Source organism: Sceloporus undulatus, chromosome 1, assembly GCF_019175285.1.
Source record: "Sceloporus undulatus isolate JIND9_A2432 ecotype Alabama chromosome 1, SceUnd_v1.1, whole genome shotgun sequence".
NCBI lineage: Eukaryota > Metazoa > Chordata > Lepidosauria > Squamata > Phrynosomatidae > Sceloporus > Sceloporus undulatus.
The window spans coordinates 231,966,003-231,991,856 of record NC_056522.1 but is presented as its reverse complement, the minus strand read 5'-3'; the positions used below and the strand labels follow the sequence as shown (position 1 = coordinate 231,991,856).

General features: G+C 39.3%; 1 protein-coding gene across 2 annotated transcripts in view; it reads left to right on the top strand.

The window, feature by feature from the left end:
* The window catches only part of MGAT5 (alpha-1,6-mannosylglycoprotein 6-beta-N-acetylglucosaminyltransferase), a 167,442-nt gene that overhangs the window by 97,970 nt on the left and 43,618 nt on the right, over positions 1 to 25,854 (top strand). For both annotated transcript variants that reach the window (XM_042462228.1, XM_042462220.1), the window contains exons 4-5: positions 13,177 to 13,253; positions 14,922 to 15,011. In XM_042462228.1, the coding sequence (XP_042318162.1) occupies positions 13,177 to 13,253; positions 14,922 to 15,011 (167 nt within the window). The remainder of the gene's footprint in view (positions 1 to 13,176; positions 13,254 to 14,921; positions 15,012 to 25,854) is intronic.

Genomic DNA, 25,854 nt, shown 5'->3' with positions numbered 1-25,854 from the left:
TTGCTCTCCAATCCATTCCGGGAGACAGAGGGAACTGAAGGAGGGATAGCTCTCAAACAGCAATCCCGCCTTCTTTTGTAACATATATTCGCTCTGTTCTTACACACTCACTTTCAAGTAGAAGATGCAGACCACTCGGTGGCCCACTGAAAAATTTGCACAGCATTTTGCAGATAAAGTCACTCAGATCCACTCTGACTTGAATGCTCCAGTTGATACAGTGCCAGCGGATGTAGCCTTGATACCTGTCTGCCCAGCGTCAACTTGTGCAGCCTGGTGATGCAGACAGGATATTTAGAGGGGTGAATGCCACCACATGTGTCTTAGACCCTTGTCCTTCTTGGCTTATTAAACAGGCCAGAGGAATCTGACTGAGTGGGTAAATGAGGTAGTCAGTGCCTCCCTACAACACGGCAGAGTTGGGAGGCATTTGGGAGGCCTTCATTAAAAAAGCCATCCTTGAATCCCACAATAATAATGAATAATTATCGACCAGTATCCAACCTAACGTTTTTGGGCAAGGTTTTGGAATGTGTGGTAGCTTCCCAGCTCCAGGGGTTTCTGGATGAAACGGATTATCTAGATCCATTTCAATCTGGTTTCAGGCCTGACTATGGAACAGAAACAGCTTTGGTCACCTTGGTGGATTACCTACGCAGGAACTAAACAGGGGGAGTGTGTCCCTGTTAATTCTGCTGGAGCTCTCAGTGGTTTTTGATACCATTGACCATGGTATCCTTTTGGGCTGCCTCTCTGAGATGGGACTTGGAGGTACTGTTTTACAGTGGCTCCATTTCTTCCTGGAGAGACAAACCCAGAAGGTGGTGCTAGGGGACTCCTGCTCAACCCTCTGGCCATTGGGCTGTGGGGTAACTCAAGGTTTTGTGTTGTCCCCTATACTATTTAACATATACGTGAAGCCGCTGGGAGAGATCATCCGGTGTTTGGGGCCCAGTGTCATCAATATGCTGATGACATTCAACTCAACTACTCCTTTCCACCCTAATCCAAGGAGGCTGTTCTGGTCCTATACCAGTGTCTGTTATCAGTAATGGACTGAATGAAGGCAAACAAATTGAAACATAATCCAGATAAGACAAAAGTTCTCCTGGTCAGTTGAAAGGCAGATCAGGGAATAGGGATCCAGCCTGTGTTAAATGGAGTCATATTTCCCCTGAAGATGAAGGTTCTTAGTTTAGGGGTACTCCTGAACTCAGCTTTGAACCTGGAGGTCCAGGTCTCTGCAGTGACCAGGAGTGCTTTTGCACATTTAAAGCTTGTGCACCAACTGTGCCCGTTCCTTGAGATGCCAGGTCTGGACTCAGTAGAACATGCCTTAGTTACATCCCATTTGGACCACTGCAACACTCACCATTTGGGGCTGCCTTTGAGGAATGTCTGGAAACTTCAGCTGGTCAAAGAGCTGCAGCCAGGCTAGTATACTAGCTAGTATACAATAAAAACAAAGTAAACAGCAGATTAACAACCAGTAATTTGGAATTCTTCCCTAAACAAGAGTGTCTTCAATTTGGCCTTAAAATTAGCCAAGGAAGTAATAGTTCTTAATTGTGTGGGGAGGAGATTCCAGGCAAGAGGAGCAGCACAGGAGATGGGACAGATTCGAGCAGGGGAGGAGGAGACCCTTGGCTTGGTCAGGAGACCAGTGTCATAAGATCTCAAACTACTGGTGATGACCTATAAAGTCCTATATGGATCAGGTCCAGGCTATTTGTCAGACCATATCTCCCTTACAAGCTGGCCCAGGCTCTGTGATCCTCAGGAGAGGCCCTTTTCTCCATCCAACCACCCTCACATGCACGATTGGTGAGGACACAAGAGAGGGCCTTTTCTATGGCTGCCCCTAGACTTTTGAATTCCTTGCCCAGGGAGTTCAGAATGTCCCCTTCCTTGATGTCCTTCCGCCAACAGGGGAAGACCTTTCTCTTCAGACAGATTTTCAAAACAGAAAGCTTTTAAAGAATGGCCAGGGGTGCTACACTGTTTTAATGTATTTTTAAAAAAATTATCTTTTTAAAGTATTTCATATTGTAATATGTAGTTTGTTTTAATTATTGTAATAATTTAATTCTGCATGTACTTAGTTGTACTGTTTTTAATGTTATTCTAGTCTTGGGAGAAGGGTGTGATATAAATAAATATAGTAAATAATAATTTATCTTTCTTTTTAAACTATGAACACAAACCATCCCGTAAAATTAACTAGCAAGATGAACTGAATAACCCAGTGAACATTTTGTTTAAGCCTAAAACACCACAATTTCTTGATGTAAAATATGAATTGAGAGCATATGATTTTAGGGTTTCTTTGTACCTTACCCTTGCTTGTGTGTTGAAATTCCTTATGTTTTGAGGTGCACTTACAGTTACCTTTAAAATTTTCATCTTGACTCTTTCTTTTAAAAGACAATGCTTTTGTTATTTTGTACGATGTGTCTGTTTGGCTGCCAGTATTAACATGTTTAGTAGAGTAATTTTCATCAAAGCCCTTTATGTGTTACGTCTCTGTTGTCCCACTGGCAGATGACACCATGAATTTCCATTCATGTTTTGTCCTTCACACTTCAGAGAGCTGAGTGTTCTGCACTGCATTTTTGAAAACAAAAATTTCTATGAAGCAGTCCAATTATCCCCGTTTTATGAAATGTGAACTGACACTGATGGAATAATGGCCTGCCGAAGGCCTGTAGCTGAGGTTTTGTAGCTGTACTAAGAATGTAGAGGCTTTGAAGCTTTAAGTCAAACAGTTATATATTAACAATAAAAAAACACTACATTTTGTAACTCAAAAATGGTTTTGCATTCAATAGAATCAAGTACAGGATCTTACACTGCCTAACCCAGTAATTCAAATCATGTGTTGTTGGACAGAACCCCTGGACAACATGAATAGTGATGAGGAAGCTGGAGGGCTACATAAGTGCCACACCTGCCGTACGTGAGAGAACAGGAGGAGAAGTCTTTGTGACAAAAAGGATAGGCAAAACATTGCTGACAGTCAGCATGGTATAGTGATTTGAGTGTTGTTCTAGGACATTGAAAGAACATTGTTCAAATCCTTACTCAGCCATGGAAATCTACTTGGCAACCATGGGCAAGTCACAGTCTTTTTGCTTCGGGAAGGCAAGGGCAAACTCTCTTTGAACAAATTCTGCCAAGAAAACCCTACAATAGATTCACCATGGTCACCATAAGTCAGACATTACCTGAAGGAATGCAACAACAACTAGAAAGACATTGTTAGTTGCTCCATAGTACTTCCACAGTACTGGTGGCTCACAGTCAGGATCTTCCCCTCTCCAGTCTTCTAACAATGCGTCGTTGGACTATCGGTAATGTACTTGCAATCTATTTCTTTTATCCTGTTGGTGTTCAGAATGTTCCAGAGTAATTTCCATTCTTCATTTAAAAATGAAATGTAATGGTAATAATAATTTATTTTTTATTTTATTTTTTATCCCGCCTTTTCCCCAAGTTGGGACCCAAGGCGGCTTACAACACACACACACACACACACACACACACACACTAAAACAATACTTTTAAAACAAAATAATCCAATTAAAACAGTAAAATGTTTTAAAATATACAAAATTTAAAATATACAGTGTTAAAATAAACCAACCTCCCCCCCCCATCCCCTGATAAAACCAGCCCTGCATGATTTTAAAGTGCTTGCTGGAATAAAAATGTCTTCACCTCCGTCTTGTCTGGATTAAGCTTCAATTTGTATACCCTCATCCAGTCCATTATTGACAGCAGACACTGGTTCAGCTCAGACATAGCTTCCTTGGAGTCAGGTGAAAAGGAGAAATAGAGTTGGGTGTCATCCACGTACTGATGACAATGCACCCTAAAACTCTGGATGACCTCTCTCAGTGGTTTCATGTAGATGTTGAACAACATGGGGGACAAAACAGAACCCTGTGGAACTCCACAGGCCAGTGGCCAAGGAGTCAAACAGGAGTCCCCCAACTACTTTTTGAGTCCACCTCTCCAAAAAAGATCAGAACTACTAGTACCCCCAAGTCCCATCCCAGAAAGGCAGCTCAGAAGGATACCATAGTTGATGGTATCAAAAGCCACTGAGAGATTGAGCAGGGCCAACAAGGACACGCTCCCCCTGTCCAGTTTCCTGCGGAGGTCATCCACCAATGCGACCAAAGCTGTCTCTGTGCCATAGCCAGGCCTGAAACCAGATTGAAATAGATCTAGATAATCTGTTTCATCTAAAAATCCCTGAATCTGGGAGGCCACTACTCACTCCAGAACCTTGCCCAAGAATGGAACATTAGAGACTGGCTGATAGTTATCCAGGATGGGGAGGATCCAAGGAGGTCTTTTTCAGTAATGGCTTCACCACAGCCTCCTTTAGACAGGATGGAAAATTGCCTTACTGCAGTGAAGCATTCACCACTCCCCTTATCCGCTCGGCCAGTCCCCCTCTAGCTGATTTCAGAAGCCAGGAAGGGCAAGGATCCAGTATGCATGTGGTGGCCCTCACTTCTCCAAGGATCCTATCCACATCCTCAGGCTGCACAAATTGTAACTTATCCAATAATATGGGACAAGAAAGCAGTATGATTACATCCACTGGACCTATCTCATCTACAGCATCCAAGTCAGACCAAATCTGAACAATTTTGTCTGCAAAGTGTCTTGCAAATTCCTTACCGCGAGTTGTCGAGTGGTCTTTGTTTCCTTCTTGGGGGCCAGAATGTAAGAGGCTGGACAACACTGTGCAGATGCAATGGTGGCAGAAAAGTATAGTTTAATTTTTAAGTATAATAAATTTTTAAAGAGAGTTTAAAGTGAGTTTTGCAGTACATCTAAATCCTGCATGCAGTCAGTGAAATACAGTATCTTTGCATCAGTACAGTTAGTCCTTTTCTGTAAACTTGTCACTTTTCTTGAAATAGCTTCAAGATGGAGGAGGTGTTTCTGCATTGCCTGAGCAAGGCAACTTTGAAGCTTATGAAACAGTGTTGTTGGGATCACACTATAATATGCAACAGGTCTGTAATATGCATCAGGATTGAACAACTTTGGAGAATCTGATACCATTTTGGAAAATCCCCTTCCAAGTTTTTAAAAACCACTTTTAAGATCGTTTTTTGAAAGACTAGGTCTTTTTTTCTTTTCTTTTTTTTTTTGGCTAAAATGAAGTTGTTTTACAGAAGAATGGTACATCCTGGAGCTTTCTGAGGGTGCAATTATCCCTTCTTTGCGAAATGATGATGATGGTGGTGGTGGCAACTCTACGGACTGCAGGAAAGCTCACAGAGAGCTCAGGATTTGCAGTGTCCCATTCCACACTTTTACTTTCTAGTTGTGAAAGGCTGCCCTAATTTCCTGTGCTCTTCTAACCTCATACTTACCGTACTTATTCTGACAGTGCAATCTTTGTACCACAACTTAATAGTCTTCAAAGCTGTCCTACTCAGCTGCACATAACAGCACTTGAAAGACACCTCTATCCTAAGGCTCTTTTAGTCATGAGTTGCTTGTGCTAATGCAAGCTAAGATTTAATTGTGTCTTTCCATGGTATGTTTTTGTGTTTCTCTCTAAAATTAGGGCCTTTTCATCAGTTGTTGGTATCATCCAAGAAATCAAATCAGTGAATAAGAAATTCAACTCTGAGGAGAAAGCTGAGAGCTGTTCCTTAAAGCAAGTCACACAGCTGATGGCTGTGAACCAGAATGACTTTACAAGAGGACTAGATGATTTCATGGACCATAGGGACATCAGTGGTTACTAGTAAAAAATGCTATATATTTCTTCCAGTCTCTGAGACATTCTGCTATCAGTTTCCAAAGAGCAGACAGTATTGTGTTCTCCATCTTTCAAGCACCTGGTTGACCGCTGGGTGAACAGACTGCTGAGCTGAATTGGCCTTTGGTCTATTCTAACATGTCTCTTCTTACATCCAGGCAGGTGTGGAGATAGAAACAGGCATTAGGTCCAGAGGCTAGGAACAAGATTATGCGATCAGTCAGTGAATCAGAGCTGTGCTGCATGTATGAGGTACTTTGTTTCTTAAAGTACCACTGGAAGGGATTGTTTTGCATAAGTGTAGTCAAAGCCAATGACTGTCTTAAATGCGGAACAAAGCCAAGAGTCGTTGAAACTGCCTGTTGTACAGTATCATGTGTTGGAAGAAGGAGGCACAACACTAAGTCTTTGGAGGTCTGTCATTTGAGTCCTCTTTCTCCAAACTCTCATACACACTCCTTACGTATCCCCTTGTTGATTTCCTTTTGCGTATTGGTTTCATTTTCTTGGGTAACTGCCAATCTTTGGCAAGAAAGGGTAATACAGGAACTCTGAAACTTGTTTTAATGGTTCATGGTGACAGCATTGTATGTGACTATTCAGTCTAAACTGTATAAGAAAAATGGAGGTGAGCTGTAGGTGGTCCCTGATCAGCATTTGTGGGTTGATAATGATAATTTTGAAAGTTGCATTATTTCTATAAAGAAGGCTGCAAACTAAGCAGGGTTTTCTTTGTTTGAAAGGGGAGCAGTAGACAGAAGGAATTTCATTTGTATCTGAAAGGCCATTAATGCTTGTGTTGGCATGGAGTTCTAAGTTACCTTCTTATTCAAAAAGAAAATGTTTTCATAATTCATATCACTTTTTGCCCAAATCATTTTTCTTCTTGTGTGTTGAAGGACAATGAGTATATAAATAATAACAATAATAAGAGGGTACTGAGTAACTATTAATGCAGCCTCAGTTGCTATGCAGATTTCATCTTTGGGCACTTTTTTCATGGTAGAAATAGTTTTGGCAATTTCTTAACTGCAATATTGTGCCTCATTATATTTCTGCCCTGCGTCACTCATTCTTCAGTTTTGTTTTTTAACAAAGGAAAAGCCATCAGAATGGGACCAAAGACATGAAGAGAGGCTGACAAGCAGCATGTATTGGGTCATTTGAATCTATTTGATGGATAAGTGTGGGAAGTTAATTTTTAAAAAATCTGTTTTTAACACAAATGCCACTCTAACAGACTACTCTCTATGCTCTCTGTGGACCATCTATGGCACAGTAGGGCTAAATCCTGTAGCTTCATGAATGAGAGTCCACCTGAGATGCCAATGGACTTCATCCAATGTTGGTGTACTAGCACGAGGCCCACTCTGCTAGTGCTTGCAAATTTTCTGAACATTTTCTTTCAGAAATTTTCTTATGGGTTTCTGCATGATATTACTATTGCCTCTGCTGTTTCTCAGTATAGATAATTGTTCTTTTTGTTAAGCAGTGCTTTGGATAGGGTGGAGGATGTTTTGTTTCTAATTTTTCCTCCATTTTATTTTATACTTAATATTAAAATATAGATATTTAGGCCCTTATAAGCTTGTAGCTCCACCACACATATCGGCTACATTTATAATTAGTAGACTATTCTTAATTTTCAAAAAGGAAGGTTTGAGTCTCTTCCTTGATCAGGTTATAAAACAAAAAGTACAACTATAGATTTGTAGCTGTAATAGGATTCAAGATGTTAAACTGGCAAAGCTTGGGGTTCCATTTTGACAAAATCTTTTGATTCTGTCATGTGCTGTTAAATAGGATGTGCGCCTTTAGGCCCTTCCTTTCATCTCACCTATCAATGTACATAGAAGGTAGCTTTAAAACAAGGATTTTTTGTGTGTTGATATCAATGTGGACTCTGTAGATATAATCTTGTATGCATAAAGGCAGGAGGCTTATGAATTCCAAAGGAATCATCTGATTCTGATCTTACAGCATATAAGTCAGATTGTAAAGAATATAGTCTGAAGAGCCCCTATATTTATAAATAAGCTGTGTTGTATGTATTTAATTTTCCTCCAATATCCAGAAATCCCTCTCCCTATTTTTTTTTTCCTTTCATGTCTTTAGAATGCTCACGTTACATTTGTGATATAAAGACAAGTGCTCATGCCAAACTATAAAGTAATTCAGGGAGGAAAAATGTTTTTGTGAGAAAGCTAGAACACATGCACTAATTTCTTGTTGTACAAATGAATTTGAACCTCTCTCTGTCAGATAACCTGGTATGATCAGTGGAACAGAGTGCCTCGGACAGTGGTGGACTCTCCATTTTTGGAGGTTTTTAATCAGAGCTTGGATGGACATCTTTTAAGAGTGCTGCAATTGTGTATTCCTGCCTGGAAGAGGGTTAGATTAGATAGCCCTCATGGTTTCTTCCAACTTGGAAATTCTGTGTTGAAGAAATGAAAGTAAAGAATGTTCCTTGTTGCAGTTAAAAATAAAAGGTGGTGGATGGCAAAACCCAATGTTAGTCCGATTGAGTTGTCGTCGTTGTGTGCCTTCAAGTCATTTCCAACTTATGGTGACTCTAAAGCGAACTTATTACAGATTCGTTTCTTTGTTTGTTTCTTCAGAGGGGGTTTGCCATTGCCATCCTCTGAGGTAGGGTTGACACAGGTCCTGGAAAACTGAGAATATCCCAGATGGAAGGGTCTAAAATATATCCCAGCTGGCTGGGCATATTTGAAGCAGCAGATCCTGGATTGCTCTTTTGTTCTAGGCTCATTTATCAGAGACCGCAGTCTCCAGTCTTTGCACTGAAACATGGGCCTCCCTACCCCTGCCCTCCTCTCCTTTTATTCTTCTCTGCTGGGACAGAGAGCAACACACTGAAAAGAAAAGCCAGGTGATAAAGGTGATAGCCCTTTTAACATTAGAAGCTCTTCCGCTACTCTTGGCACCAATAGTACAGGGGCTGGTTGGGATAGAAAAAGGGAGCCAGGGAGGGGCAGGGATGGCCTGCAGCAGTCACAGTTTTAAGTCATTGATGGGCAGTAAGGTTGAGGATGTCTCTCTTTCACCTTCTTTCCCCCTCTCCTGTTAGATCCTTTCTCTGCCTCAAAGAGAGGGGGTGTGTTAAAAAAAAACTAAAGGCAGGTTTGGTTTTGGGTGGAGCTCGGCTGAAAATTGAGGGTTGTGTGAGGGGAAAGAAAGAAAGAAAGAAAGAAAGAAAGAAAGAAAGAAAGAAAGAAAGAAGGTATAAGTACAAAATATCCACTTCTCTGCACAGTATAAGTAAATATATTGTGTTTTCTCCAATTCAGATGGCTTAACTTATGGTATGGTGGTTTGGATTTTGGATGAGGTATAGCAGCCAGGGATGAGGGGTGGGTTTGGCAGGAGGTGGACAAGGACTAAAGGGGGGCAATCCTGAAAGCACTTAAGTTTTAGGGAGAAGGGGTTAGAGACAAAAATGGGGGGATGCTTCAGGATTGGGTCTGTCACCTTTTCACACTGCCTACCTCCCTCCAAATTGAACAAATAAATACACCACAATCCTAAGTAGGTCTATTCAGTAATAAAATTAATTGGGCTTGCTAGAACTAACCTCATAAGATGGTAATGGCAACCTTCCTCTCATGAAACATGTCAATAAAAGCCTATGATAGGTTTTCCCTGGGTTTGCCATAAGTCAAAAATTACATTTTTGATGTACACACAACAAACAACAACCAAGATAGGTTTGCTAAAGGTCACATGGTAAATTCCATGACAAAGGAGAGATTTGGATGTCTCTGTTCCAAACCCAGCACTTTAAACCTTGGTTTGTACTATTTCTGTCAGGTCATGTCTAACTTTTAAAATGACATGAAGAATAAACATAGTGGAAGAAAAAAATGCAAACATTAATGTGCTGAATTTACATAATTAGAATTTAAATTAGAATGGTTTTCATAATTGGAATATTTTCATAATACTGTATGTAAATTAGCTGCCCAGATTTTAAGAAGTAGGGCCATGCAGTGGGTTTACATGGGCGACATAGTATTCGAATCCTGGTCTCCAGGGCTCAAACTATTACACCATGTGGGCTGCGGTTTAATATCTCCATTGCAATGAATGGTACTTCTTAATTATCACTTCTGTAGTCTCATTGATTTCAGTGGGTCTACTCCATTGGTGACCAATGCTGAATTTAGCCCAGTTGCTTTGCTGAAATTTTGCTCACTCCCAAAGCTCTTTTCAAGCCACCCTTTTTAGCTTGCACGGCAAGAGTTCAAGAGTGTGTGTGTGTGCCTATGCGCGTGTGTGTGTAAAACAGAGGTGTGTGTGTGTTCTGTCTCTTTTAAGAGAAAAAGTCTTTCTGAAAATTATAAATAGCCTGTAGAAAGGCAACTTCCCGGTCAGGCCCATGACAGAAAAATCTATAATGAATCTCTTACAAACTTCTCTTTGAATTAATTTACAGATTCTGTACTGAAGGACAAGTACAGGACTCAGCTAAATTAGTGACCTTACATCATTTTGTGTCTGTATCTGTGCCTGTGTGTGCTGCTTTCTAAAGCAGTAGTCAAAATGTCAGCTGTCTAGCCCATACTCATCAGATATTGGCTTAAAGGATTTTCTTAATTACTGTGCCTGTGATTGACATGACAGTGATCACTGCAGGAACCCTGACTTGCCATCTCATTCATCCTTCCATATAGTTCCATTGCCTGTGAGGCAGAGGGGCAGCACCTGTCAAACACAGCTTGCCTTGGTAAACCTCCCCTTCATTGTTATCCTTGTGGACACTCTCCATAATACCTTCCAGCTGAGTCAATATTATCTGCAACCAAAGCTTGGTGTGCATAAATATACACTTTATAACAGTGATTTGAGCTTGACATATATTTTTGGCATATGTGCTGTGTTCACAAATGTTTAGCCATAGTGTTTAGTTTGTTTCTTAAATCTATGTACTATCTTCCGTTTTGTCATTGCCTATAGTTGTACTGTGTTTTGGCTACACTAACATATTGCAGAAAACCAAAGCTTGTTCTGTAAACCGCGACATGTGTACATTTGCAATGACTATATTTGTGTTTTGGGTTGATATTCACATACCTTTGTATGTCACTATGACTTAGCAAGTGAATATCAAACCAAAGCACATACCTTACTATGTAAGTACCATCATATTTCATTATTGTAAGCTGTCCAGAGAACTGCTCACTTTCAAGCAGTTTTCAAGCCACCCTAATAGGAAGCCTATACATAAGGTGCTATTTTTTACTGAGGTACAATAGTGCTACACAGCAAAGCCTCACAGAACTGTTTTGAGGATGCAATGAATACAGAGGATAATTCTTTCTAGCCACTGTCACTACTACACACTTGGCACTATGATGTGCTCTTACCAATTTCTGGATATCTTTGCATCAAGATTTCCACCACCTGCATCCATGCCATCTATGCAGACTTCACTTCCCCTAGCTCTGTAAAGTAGGAAAATACACTGACTGGTGGGTTATGTTTGCCACCCAAGTCATTTCTATATCGCACAATTTCATCAAGAGTGCCAGCTATTCTACCTAGAAATTCAGAATCCTTGGGAATCCACCAGATACTGTCAGACACAAATGAGGAAGAACTCTTTTAATAGGTCTGCCATTTTTGTAGGGGATAAACCAAACCCAGACCAACAAATGGCATGATTACGATAAAGAAGTCAAAAATAATTTCCCTGCCGTCAGACAATTACCATTCAGTTCAATTAGGAGGACAGTTGTATTGAATCATTCCAAATAAAATGGCTGTGATATGCTGTGAAAGTTAGTTTACAGTCAGCTAGACCAGCAGCCTGAGGAGTTTATCGCACCAGCCTGCTGTCCCGCCTCAATCAAGCTAGGTTAAGAATGGAAGCATACTGGTTTGGCATCATTTCTTATCATACTTTTCCCCACAATAGCTCTTTCATGATCCAGGGTCATGGGATCTGCTTTCCACCACACTGTCAAACACCGTCTTCTTGGAGGAGGGAGGAACAAGCTATCATGGCTGCCAGTTACCTCCCTATCTGCACACAGCAGCCCTACACTTTGGGAGGAGGGAGGAGGAGCAATAATGGCTGTCAATACCTCCCCAAAGCCGGCTGTTGTGTGCACACAACCAACACAGCTTTGGAAAGCGGGGGGAACAAGCTATCACAGCTGCCAACTGCCTCCCGAAGCTGGGTGATTTGTGAATGTGCACATAGCTGCCTGCTTCAGGAAGATGTTGGTAGCTGCAATCACTGCAAGGGGGAGGGGAAAGGGGGGGAGAGGAGCAGAATCACAGCCACTCAAACCATATGACAAACCAGAGGAAGGGGTATATCTCATGAAGACAATAATGGAATAGCAGCTAGATTGAGAGCCTATTGATGGGTTTTGCCTGTCAGTGAAAAGGTTCACTACAGTAACACATGGATTGGAAGGCAGCAGGATGGATGTGATGTCATGTGATAAGTATCAACCAAAAGTGCTTTTATCCTGTTAAAAATTTGCTTTTATAGCTTCATGTAATAAAGTCTTGAGAGTCCCCATCATCAGGTTTCCATTCATATAAATGCACTCGCCACACAATCCCTTTCTCAAATCCCCATTGGAAGGCTGACAGAAAATGAGGGGAACACTTCAAATGTTATATTCTTTATGTCTGACCAGTGGAAGTTGTTGGCTTTTATTTTATTGGGGTAGTGAATATACTCTAATTTTAGAGGAGATGAAATGTCAAAGATGCTGGACGCAAATTAGTTCGTACTAAAACTTGGAGTAGATTGACTATCCTACTGACATTGGAACCATAATCTCCCCCCCTTTCCATCTTTCTGTTCCTTCATATCCATTTGACCAAGTCTATGAAAACTACAACATCTTTTGCTCAGTCTCAAAGGTGCTAGAATATCGTTTTGCATACCAGTGTATTGCAGTAAATATAAATATATGTGGGTTTTAAAATGACATAATATGACATAAAGCTTTAATATGACATAAAGCTTTAAAATCTGTTAAGCTTTCATCTATGTTATGTGATTTATGACTATAATAGAAGGATTGCTACACTTCTAATTTAACCTGGTTAGAAAGTTAGTTATGTTTAATTATAAATGATGAGAAATTATTTCCATTAATTTTTAATAACCTTGCAAGTCTGAGCATACTTGTTGCATATTGAGTTTTATTATTCCCTGGCTGTATGGCCCTCTTCCAATTTCCCAGCAGGGAGAGATGGTAGTTCTGAATTTTAGATCTCAGTTGGTATGTCAGTGGTGACTCATCTGCACAGCCAACTGGAGTGAGAAACTTCTCATAATATGGTAATGTTATGAAGTATTCAATGTTTCTGGATTATACTATGTTCTTTTTCACCTTTAGATCTTATTAATGGAGCCCAGGAACAGTGTGAACTGCCTCCCATGGATGGTTTTCCCCACTGCGAGGGCAAAATTAAAGTAAGATTAATAACTTATTGAATTTCATATTTTTCAAAACAAACAAACCAAATTAGAGGGGGAGGCATAACTTATGAACATGGGTTGGGGTGTTAAAGTGTTAAATTGATTAAATGGCAAAGAATCAAAAAGTCATGTCATTTTAAATGTTTCTGAACTCTAGACTAAATTGTGTTATTACTGTGACTTCCCAATAATTAATTCATTATATTGACCAAAAAGGCATCTCCCAAAATTATAGTTGCATTAGTTGCATGGGGTTTTTTGGGTGTTGGAATTTAAATAAATTCTGATTGCAAATTGAAGAGAAGAATATAGGTCATGGACAAAGATGAAAGGATGAATTTGTTCTCTACAGTCCCCCATGCACTCCAAAATTTGCTCTGGAAGATTGAGGGATTTTCCAGAGCAGATCTGGGAGTGGGTCTTAGATACTGGTGAAAGAGAAGTCACATTGCAAAAGTTAAATTTACTTACATGTCATTGGATGGAACTGTATATATTATTCTTAAAAGGTGCAGCTTTTAAGACATATGAGCAGACATTATCAAAATAGATTGCATGGGATAAGTATTTCAGATAATTAGAAGTCTTCAGTTAATTAGGACTAAAATGACTGGCATGTTCTAGCATGTGTTTTGTTTTCAAGAATAATCTGTTTGAAGATCCTTTCAGACTTTAAATTTACAGGGAAGGGTTGTTTTAAAGCAGGGGTAGGCAACCTGCGGCCCGCGGGCCGGATGCGGCCCGGCAAGGCCTTGGGACTGGCCCCCGGCCTGGTCCTGCCACCGATTGCCACTGGGGCCTTTGGGGGGCAATTGTCTATAGAAGCCTCAGAAACATGCATTTATCTTAACATTTTTTTAAAAAATCAGCATTTTTTTTCACGTATCCTCCATTTTTTTTAAAAAAGTGTCTTCCATTTGAAAATGTTGTCCTACATTTGTCCTGGTTTATTTATATATTTATTTTTTTTAACAAATTGTTTAATTATTTATTTTTTGGCTTTGGCCCCCCAGTTGTCTGAGGGACAGCAACCCGGCCCCCGGCTCAAAAAGGTTGCCTACCCCTGTTTTAAAGTATAAAGAATTGTATGTATGGATTTCAGCATAAGGTCTTTAAAAATTTGTCTTATGTAGTATAGAGTACAACTAATTCTGCATTTATCAAATAGACATGTATTTTACTGTTTAATTTGGGTAAGTGATAAGTGACTCCACTAGGAGAGCCACTGATTCTGAAAAAATATTTGAATGCATGCTGAAGTGGAGTGAGAAACATAAAAATGATGCGGTGTAGCAAAAACAAATCCATCTTTCGAAGCAGCAGTGGGATCAATGGCATGGTAGCATGGTAGCCTTAGTTCTTCTCTACCCTTTCATTTGTAAAAATCACCATATTGGCATATATGTCAGGCTAGATGACCAAAATACAGTGATGAGAGGTGTCTTAACTAATGAAGTTGTTCCACGTGCTCCCTTTGTGAAATCTTCAAAGGGTGCAGTAATTACTTCATTCTGCTGACTGAAACCTACACTGGCATTGCTTATCTAAAATGCATTTCTCTAGCATCTCCCTGAGTCTGACTATGAATGTATGGTCAGTCTTGCAGTCAATAAATCTCTAACTTACTGTTTCTCTCCATCTGTGTATTGTTTTTCCTTCTAGTGGATGAAAGATATGTGGCGATCCGATCCTTGTTATGCAAGTTACGGTGTAGATGGGTCCACATGCTCCTTCTTTATTTACCTCAGTGAGGTCAGTACATTTTGATTGCAACTGATATGTATAGGTACAGGAACAACCTGCAAGAGTCCTGAGATCTATGGAGGAAGGCTTTTTCTTGGCCCCACCACCATCACAGGCTCACTTTGTGAGGACACGAGAGAGAGAGAACCTTCTTAGTGGCTTCTCCCACCGTCTGGAATTCCCTTCCATGGGAGGCTAGGGTGACCTCCTTCTTGCTTTAATTTTGCTGGCAGGCTAAGACTTTTAATTTGTAATGATTGCCAGGGTGGCTTCTTATTGGGGAGTGTGCTTTTAAAATAATATTATACTGGTTTAAATGTGATGATTTTAATCATGTTTAAAATTGTGTTTTTAGGTTTTAAGTGATTTTTTTCTGTGAGCTGTCTTTGGGTAATTTGGGAGAAAGGCTACATATAAATAAATAAGTAAACCTGTTACAAATTTGGTTTATAAAGGCCATTTTAAGCCCTATTAGTGAAGCAGGATGAAGAAAAGCTCTTCCTTTATAGCAGGAATAGAATAATCCAAGATGTCTTGTCCTCCACAAGCTGAACTCTGGTTCCCATGATCTGTTACAAATGAGTATACTGGCTAATGTTGCAGCCCAACATTGTCTTGAGTAACATACATTCCCCACTTCTGCTTTATAGAATATTGACATTGAAGATTTTCAGACCACTGCTTAAGCACTGGTAAAACGCAGCTAAAACATTTAGGAAGCGCACCTGTGTGAAATCCTGACGCGCTTCCTAAACTTCAGGGAATCGTTAGCTCCCCTCCAGTGTCTCTGAATCATTCGGAAGAGGCAATTTCCTATTAATGGAAACTTTCCGTTCAGAGGAAATTCCCTCTCCCTGGACGATTTAGGGATGCTGGAGGGGAGCCAACAATTCCCTGATGTTTAGAAAGCACACCAGGCTTGCACACACATGTGCTTCCTAATTGTTTTAGCTGCATTTTACCAGCACTTATGTGTTGGTCTGAAAATCTTGTTTGTCAGTGTTGTTAACTGCCCTTCAATCAAGCTCGACTCGTGGGGGATAAAATATTTCCAGGATGTCTTGTCCTCCACTGCTCTGCTCAGGTCCTGCAGGCACAGACCTGTGGCCTCCCTGATTGAGTCTAACTATCTGGCATGTGGTCTTCCTCTCTTTCTGCTGCCCTCTATCTTTCCCAGGATCATTGTCTTTTCAAATGATTCATGCCTTCTCATGATGTGACCTATGTACAACAGCCTCAGTTTAGTTATCCTGGCTTCCAGGAAGATTTTAGGCTTCATCTGTTCAAGCCATTTGTTTGACTTCTTGCCCATCCATGTATCCTCAGCACTCTTGTCCTGCACCACATCTCCAATGATGTTCTTTCTGCAAGCTTTCTTCACTGTCCAGCTCCCGTATCATGAGGAATACAAAGCTTTGGACAATACTCACTTTAGTGTTCATCTTTATGCTTTAAGGTCTTGTGCAGTTCTGTTATAGGTGCTCTTCCCAATCCTAGTCTGCCTGGATCCTGCCTGTACCTCTGGGATTTCCCTCTCTATACTGTACATGGCAGGAATTTTTGCAGAATTTTAAGCATGACTTCACTTACATGGGAAATTTGTGTGGTGGTCCTATAGTTATTACAGTCTTTTGAGTCTCCTTTTTTGTGAGTGGGAAAGTATATTAATCACTTTCAATCTGTGGGCCACTGCTTTGTTGTGGTGGTAGGGACAGAAGGAGAAGAGCAAAATAACAGACGCAATTTTTTTGGCATTCATTCTGGCAGGGCTTTCAATATAAGTAAGCAAATCTAAACACCTACTTAGAATTAACTTATTTTTAAAATGTTCTGCTTTCAATGTAAATACCAATTGAACTATTTTTTAAAATATGTTAATCAACATGATATGTTTCTCAGTAACATCACATCTCTATGTTATTCTTCATTGTAGGTTTGTTTTTTCAAAGAAGACCTTTGTGTTGTTCTTTGATGTGTACATCATTATTCTTGTCATTGTTTGCCTAGTTGTAAGCAATAGAACTTTAATGTGTGTTACCTATTATTATTTGCATTAGGCAGCAGATAATAAGTTAACTAGCTGATCTGCTATCACTTAAATATAAACCAAGATTTAAAAAAACAATCAGGTTCCAAATGCTGCTATTTATACTTCGAAAGGTTTTCTATAACATAAAAAATGCTTTGCTTTATTAATTTTATTTCTCTCTTGCATAATCCCTCCAATTAGAAGTGTAAATTTTTCTTAATGTATTTGACTTTGCCCCAGAATCAACTGTATTTTTTGATGATAAAACTAATGCAGAATATAGAATGACACTTGTGGTAAATTATTTAAATGCATATTTAAATATTCTCCTTCACAGTAGCTTTTTGAAACTGGCATATTTATTCTCTTGCTTTCAAGAGGTAATAAAAGGCCAAAACATTTTCATAGATCAAGTTAGCATGTTAATATCTGCCTCACCTCAGGAGGTATCTTAGTGTTTCCTGGCATGTGTCAGTGAGTATTACTGGTATCTTTTTATAGACATTCTAATTAAACTCAGTATAGAGAATAGAACAAATACTGTTGGGTAGAAGGAGTTGCTAGCAAAAGAATTGACAGCATTCTTGGTTGAAAGGCATTTTTTACTAGAACAGGGCATCTGATTTTTATGGTTAATGGATATCTAGTTAATATTTTAAAACAGATTTCAAATCTGTATTGGTTAACCATAATTCTAAGTAGACAGATTGTTTCAATAACAACAGAGTAGAGTTTGGTGCTTTGGTTCATGTATGTTTCATTTATAAATTGTCCAGTGATGTAAATACTTAGTTATCTGTTTGATTTATAGTCTGTTTTACTAATAATATCCTTCTCTGTAAAAAACATTGGAAGACAGACGTGTAGCACCAAAGGAGTTGTAAATAATTGTGGTTTGTACTGCTATTAGCTGAGTAATATTGAGCTGGGAGAGCCTACTAGACAGAATCATATGTAGATAGCAAATATAAAAAATAAATTAAAACTAGAATGGCTACTTCAGCATATGCTTGGCTTTGGATTAGTTAGTACTGTCTGAGGCAGGTCCCTAATGATTCCATTATTGCCAACCCATTACTATCTATCCTCTGAACAGTTATACACCTGCATTGTACTGAAATATTATTCTGAGTAATTCTGCAGCTACTTTGCAATACCTTCTGTGAAGTGTACTGGCTCCCCTTCCTCTGTACCATGTCCAGTGTGATAGATCTTGTGATATTCAGTGTGCAACAGAGAGATAGTCAATTAGTTCAGAAGAATGTTTGGAAGTACTGCATTTGTTTCGGTTTGTAATCCAACCTGAGTCCGAGTTCTAGGGAAAGAATACAAATAAAGTTAATAATAAATAAGTTTGTCTTTTTTTTCATGTCACCTTTCTAAAATGCAAGTTATTTCTGATAAGGACTGTGATTTTACAAAGACAAATAAATAATTATCTGGATCTCCTTCTGTTCAATGATTGTTCGAAAATATTAGTTGTTTTAAACCACGGCCCTACACTTTGTAAGTAGGGTTTTAGAGAAGTAATATACAAATGTTTGGTGGGACCCAGAAGAGAGAATGAAGTATCAAATAGTTCATTTGCCAAGGGACATGGCCTTGAACTGACAAGAACTCACCTAACAAGAGTTCCATGTTGTACAAGTTATTGGGTCCTGTGACATTAAGATTAGTGCTACAGCTGTGACCATCATGGTGTGAAATCATCAGTTCTGGCTGATTTCTTTCAGCCAGTCTCTGCCACCTTGTAACTGAGGCTGGATAAAATTTTCAAGCCTGATTTCAAGAAAAGGAATTATGTTTCTAATGTCCTTCACATGACACATATTCAGATGTTTTATATTTATAAACACTGAATCTTATAGATCTTTGTACAGTCTAGCAATTTAAAGTATTTACAAATTACTTCATGTGACATTTGTTACAGTGCATAATTTTATATGAAGAAAATATGCTTCCCTGAAGAACAAATGAACCATTTTGCACATCAGTCTTTTTTATGTTTGGTGAACAACAAATATTAAGGTTTGTTTTGTAGGTTTCAAAGAGAGCTTTTTTTTGACAGCACATAAAATTAATATTGTTTGGTCATGCTATTAACCTTGAGTTTGAATTCAGCATAGTTAATCCTGTGATTAATGTTGTGATTAATACTAAACAGAAAAGGCTGAACGCTCAAATATTTGTGAAGCGTGAAATGGAATTCTTTTATGCTCTACAGTGATGTGGATATATGAGATGAGTTAACTGCTAAAGATAACATGGAGCTGGTGTTTCACAAAAGTAAGTTTTTGAAGTGAACATGATGGAGGATTCACTGTTCATGATATGTGTGAACTCTGAATGGTAAATTGAGTAGTATTGTGTAAAGTAGTCTGAAGGAGTTAGAAAATACAGCTGCAGAACTCAGAATTTCTTACTGGGGAAAACACTGTCAGTATTTTCTTCTAAACTGCATTGATGTTTTCAAAACCATTGTCAGGAATAATATTAAGCCTAAAACAATCACCAGCTCCAACTAGAATAGACCCACTGTATCAGTTGGATTTACATATGTGTTACTTAACTTTAGCCATTGGTTCAATGAGTATATTGCTGTTCAGTAGCAATTTCATTAATTTCCAGATAGTTCTTGAGACATCAGATTCCCCCTCCCCCCTCCCCATCAGTAAAATAAATGGTTTTGATGGATGTTTCAGATACTTGATATGCACAGAATGACCTTAGAAAATGTGTGGGAACAGGTAGTGTACAGAAACAGGCAGGTGTAACTATGTATTTGTATTACTAACATTACTGCTTGGGGAATTGAGGGTCTGTGATTTCAAAAGACTTCTCCCTTTATTTTCAGCTCCTGTGTAATATCTCTGTGCCATTTTCAACAGTTCTCAGATCCTCACAATTTATTTTTCAGGAGTGAGGGGACTACAGTACAGAGTAAAGGGGAAACAGACGGGGAGGAAGGGCGGCTTGAAGCCACCCCTTGCAAAGACAGATTGGGACTGTGGCAACCACACACTGCGGCCCTAACCCACCTTGAACCTGGGCCAATAAGGAGTGACAAAGATCGGCACCTTTTTGGGCTGTGGAAAGGCCGGCTTTAGTGGCTGCACTGTGGTCCCATGGTGGCTTCAAGATGCTCCAGCAGTGTGTGGTGTTTAAACACTGTGCTGCTGGAAGCTGCCCACATCTGGGTGGTTGCCCAGCTTCTGGATGGCTTCAGGGTGTCATCAGAATATGCAGTGTGTAAATGCCATGTTCTGATGAAATCCTGAAGGCATCTTTTAAGGGTCGTCTGTTCCAGCCCTAAGTGGGAGACATTTTTTACATTTAGAGCCTTGTTTACATGGATTGAACTTATTTTCTTATATCTTGGGACAAATTTGTCTAATATAGAAGATTGCTTATTTGTGCACACAAAGCCGTGGAGACATATAATATTTGGACCTTACATATCTGGTCATTTTTTGTCTTGAAAGTGGTTTGGGGTTAAAAAGCAACTAAAAGATTTAAGTCTTTGTGATTGCAAGCCTCACTGAAAATGCTGATGACAGTTTAATATGGGTCCTGCTACTAGTTCCAGAATACTATATACAGTGAAGCTGAAGGTCTGAGGCTTTGTCCAGTGAAGTGAGCATCAAAGTGGTTGGCACCACAGGAGCAAAATAGTAGCCAAGGCTGCAGTCACACCTAATCCAAATGCCCAAGAATCCCTTGGACAACGGTATCAGCCAATCTGCAAGGCCAATGCCTAACAATAAGCATTGGAGCAGAACTGGTGTTTCTGAAGCACTTGTGGGAACATTCTTGCTGGGAGAAAGGGATGCCATGGTATTTGCCTGTGGTCACTAAAACTGAGTATTTCTAAAGGAAGGACACAGCTTTGCTCAGGTCTGTCATTATTAGTTGGTCTCTCTTCTTTGTTCGTGAACTCCTCCTGTCTCTGTTTCTGTCCTGGAATGGAATGGACTAAACCTGACACCCCAGTTGCCAGGAAGAACAAATTAGTCAAAGCCTGTAGCAGATGGGGGCTCTCATGTGAATGGAGTGATAAATCCATTTTAGATTTAAATATAAATGTCAAAGGAGTCGTCCAGAGTGCCGAGCCTGCTTGAGGATGGTAGCATTCAGCTTCTTTTAAAATTTAGACTACAATCTGGAACATTTTCAGAAACCTGCTAACAAGGAGTGTGATGTGTAAAGTAGTCCCCCTGGACTTTGACCAGTTGACTGTTAACAGTTTCTGGCTTGCAGCTACTTCTTCAGAGGAAAACTTGGAGGGTGGAGAAGGAAAATCTGAATAACCACTGTTCAAACCCTAGTTGTTCCAATTTTTATAAAACCTTATTCAAAAATAGCGAACATTGGGAGCAGAAATGAAGTGGAAAGAATCCAGATTGTTGTATAATTTTAACTAAGATCAAATTCAAGATTCAAGCGATGGCAACACTGAAAAAAGGCGCATGTTTTGTGGTGAACAATCTTTAATATATTATATACTGATGTATTATGTAACTTGGCATCTGGGTTCATGAAGATTATATGCAAATATGCATTACATGTTACTTTCAGGCAGTTTCTTCTATATTCCCAAAGGTAAACTGGTTTCCCATCCCTGCCCTAGATATAAAATCCTGTGGGCTGATCTGCATGTAACATTAAAATGAAATTTAGTGTTATGTGGACAAATCTTAGGGGCTTATCACACAGAACTGTTGCCATGGGTAAAACGTTGCAGAACTGTTGCAGAAGCGTGAAGGTATGATCGTCCGTTGTGTTTCTCAAACATCATTGAGGTGACCTGCTTCTGTCCCATCAATGAAGAAGCATTCACAGAGAAGCCATTTTTTTTAATAACAGGATATCCCGTTATTTAAAAAATGGCTTATCTGTGAATGCTTTGACAATGGGTCAAAAAGCAGATCCCTAATTGAGGCTATCCATCTGGCATGAGGTCTTCCTTTCTTTCTATTACTCTCCAGCTTTCCTAGCATTATTGTCTTTTCAAATGAATTGTGCCTTATGATATGGCCAAAGTATGACAGTCTCAGTTGCTACATCCTGGTTTCCAGGGAGAGTACAGGTTTGATCTGTTCATTTATTTGTCTTTTGGGGCATCCACTGTGCCCTCTTTCTGTCGGCTTTCTTCAGTACTCAACTCTCACATCCATAAGTGGTGATGGGGAATACCAAGGCTTGGATAATTCTGACTTTTGTGCTCACTTGTATATCTTTACACTTCAAGATCTTGTCTAGTTCTTTCATAGCTGCCCTTCCCATTCCTAGTCATCTTCTGATTTAATGACTACAGCCTCTGTTCTGATCAGTGTATGGAAAATCTTTAACTCTTTCAATTTCCTTGTTATCTAGGTTATATAAATCTTTTGTAGTCATTTTTTTCCCGCTAAGTTCAGCATTAAGCCTGTTTTCACATTTTCATCTTTAACTGGCCTCAGTAATTATTCCAGGTCTATGGTGTTAAATACTGCTAAACTATCGATGACAACAAAATGAACATTACTATGTTTAAAAAATATGAGTAAATATGAGTAAATAATCATTATAGTATAATCATTATACAAACATTATATATGTTTTTCTCAAGCTGCCTTGAGAGATTATCTTGGCACAGACTTAATTCATGTGGAAGGCAACATTCCTTGAGAATTGACAGTAGATATTTAAATAGTGGACAATGGTGGTGTGCACTTTTCACCATTGGCTTTATTCCATTGTTGCTATGTTGATGTTTTCTGCGTGGTACTATATTTCAAGGGTTTTATGCTTGTGGGATGCACGCTGAAACATTTTGAAAATAGGTGATAATTTTTCTTCACATGTAACAAGTACATTTTATTATATTCACTCACATCTCTCTATCTGTAACAGCTTCCTGTCAAAACATTGGCAGTGCAACCCCTCACCACATTACAAAAACACACTTGACAAGAACAACTTTTTTTTTTAGAAAGAAATGAAAAACATGCCATCTGAATGTGAAATAATGCTTCCCTTTTATCTGGAATATTACTGCCTATTTTTTAAATAGTATGCTGTGTTATAACCTAAGCAGTGTAATTGGATTATAGATAAACATTAATTATTAAAGAACATTAATTATTAAAGTCAGAATAATAATAATAATAATAATAATAATAATAATAATAATAATAATAATAATAATAATAATAATATTTTATTTATATCCCGCTCCTTCCCAAGATCAGGGCGGCTTACAACATAGGTTAAAAAAACAATGGTGCCATAAACAATATAAAAAGATACAACTACACAGGCAACCATACAATCAATAAAAACAATCAATAAAACTAACAGAATTAAAAACCCCTTAGCCCAACCTCTTGGCCACGGAAGAGGAGGGAGGCCCACAGGATTTTATTCGGGGAATGCCTGTTGGAACAGGAAGGTTTTTAAGTCCTTCCTGAATTGGGCCAGGGTGGTAGTCGAGCGGAGCTCGGTGGGCAGCGTATTCCAAAGGGCTGGGGCAGCTGGGGAGAATGTCCTCCGTGTGGTGGAGGATAACCTAGCCCCAGGCACCTTCAGTAATTGCTGCCCAGACGTTCTGAGGGTGCGAGGCGGAATGTATGGGGAGAGGCGGTCCTTTAGGTATCCTGGGCCCAAGCCATTTAGGGCTTTATAGGTAATCACCAACACCTTATATTGAGCCCGGAAGCGAATGGGCAGCCAATGGAGATCTTTCAAGAATGGGTTGGCTTGGATTGAGTGAAGTACAAGGAGGGGTTTTTCTATTTCATTTTCTCAATGGCAGCCCCTTCCCAAATGGAAATCCTCCAGATCAGTATCTCATGTGGAGCTGTGAGCTGCCTCCAGATGAGAAAATTGACTGTGTCATTCATTATTGTATGCACTGACCTCCTTCTCTGGATTCAAGCAATTGAATTTTGAGTTTGTGGATAATTCTCCCAATTTAGATGATGATGATGATGATGACTATAATACTTCATGCTTACCTATACAACATTTTTCCCCCTTGGAAAATAATATTCTGCAGCAATGTATAATGTTTTAGCATATATCTATATGGTAACTGATACAGTAGGAAGAAAAAGCAGCAATTGCTCCCTTGTAGTGCAACCTGAAAATTTCTTTGCATGTTTCTCTTGAACATGTGCTTGAAAGAGTAGAAGGTGAAGTGAAAATGCATTTATAGGTTTCCCCCTGACGTTCATGCACCACAAGCCATGTCCTGATGGTTTTAATGAGTTGAAAGAATCCATTAAAGGGTCTTCTGTGTGTGTACAGCTGTAAATATATAGCAGCCCCTTTCATACAGCCTGTTGAACCTTTGACTGTTTGGAGTTGTTTCCATAGTGTTAGAATGAGGCCACAGAGTAGAGTCTGTCAATGAATGTATGGAATGGTTTCTGTCTACCCTTTGCATTTTTACAGTGGAAGGCTACTAGAAAAGGCAGTTGAAAGTATTTAACACTTTTAGTAGTGCACTAGAGTAAAGAAGTTATGGTGTCACAGAACAGATTTGTTTTGACAAAGAATTTCTGTATTCCAAACTTTGTACACATAGTGAATTACTGCTTTTCTGTGACTTCAGACTACATTTATGGTTTAGAATTTGTAGTCCTTCCTCAAAAATACAACATGGATTTATTTTTGTTTTGTTTGTTACTTAAGGTATTGCAGCCACACGTCAAAGTGATAGTTGATAACGAAGATGCTTAAGTGTGCTTGATAACTTGGTGAAGTTGCACAAACTACATTGATGTTGTCAGGTTTATTGTGCAAAATCAGCAACAGGTTTTGTTAGTTTTAAGAAAGAATCAATGTAAGAATCAAACTTTTAACACAAAAACAGGCTGTATCGTTTTCATGCATTCAGATGTAATGGAAGGGGACAGTTACATCTTGCTATCCCTGTGACTGATGATTCTTTATATCTGTATGTAGGAAATATATATAAATTCTGCCAGTCAGAAATGTTTTTTAATTCATTATCTCATACATTCCTTCTGGAAAAATATTTTATATATGGTTGTACTTATGGGTAGTCATGAAATCCTGATGAATATCCTATTTTATATAAACAAATATTCTGGTTTTCTAGCACTTGAAAAATGTTTGGTAATATAGACTGGAAACCATATTTGAATTTGAACATTTGGTCCAATAGCCAGGAGTGGACAACTGTGGAATGGTAGGGGGCCACATTAGCTGCCCAGGAGATCTTGGGGGGGGGGGACACATCCCACCATGATACCTGCCCCTACAAAAAAAAATTAAACAATTCCCCTCTAGAAGACACCATGATTCCTTCCTACTCCATTTTATGCCCAGGAGAGGCCTTTTTAATGAAAATGTTTATTTCCTGTTTTTTTAAAAAGGTCTCTTTTAGGCCTAAATTGTCACAGGATAGGCCCAAACCATGGTGGAAATGCCCTCCACACTCCCTAGAAGGCATTTTGAACAAAAAAAGTATCTAAACCCACTAGGGGCTGGGGGACCAGAAAAATTAGGTTGTTTATGGCCTATGGTGAGAGGCAGTGTGGTGCAGTGGCTTGAGTGCTGGACTACAATTCTGGAGACCAGGGTTTGTCCATGAAAACCCATTGGATGACCTTGGGTAAGTCACTGGCTCTCAGTCTCAGGCAATGACAAACTTCCTCTGAACAATTCATGCCAAAAAAAAACCAGGATAGGTTCACCTTAGGACTGCCATAAATTGGAAATGACTTGAAGCCACACCACAATAGAAATAGTCTGTGGACCACAGTTTGCCCACTGCTGCATTATACACTTGCATAGAACCAAACAACTTAATAAACA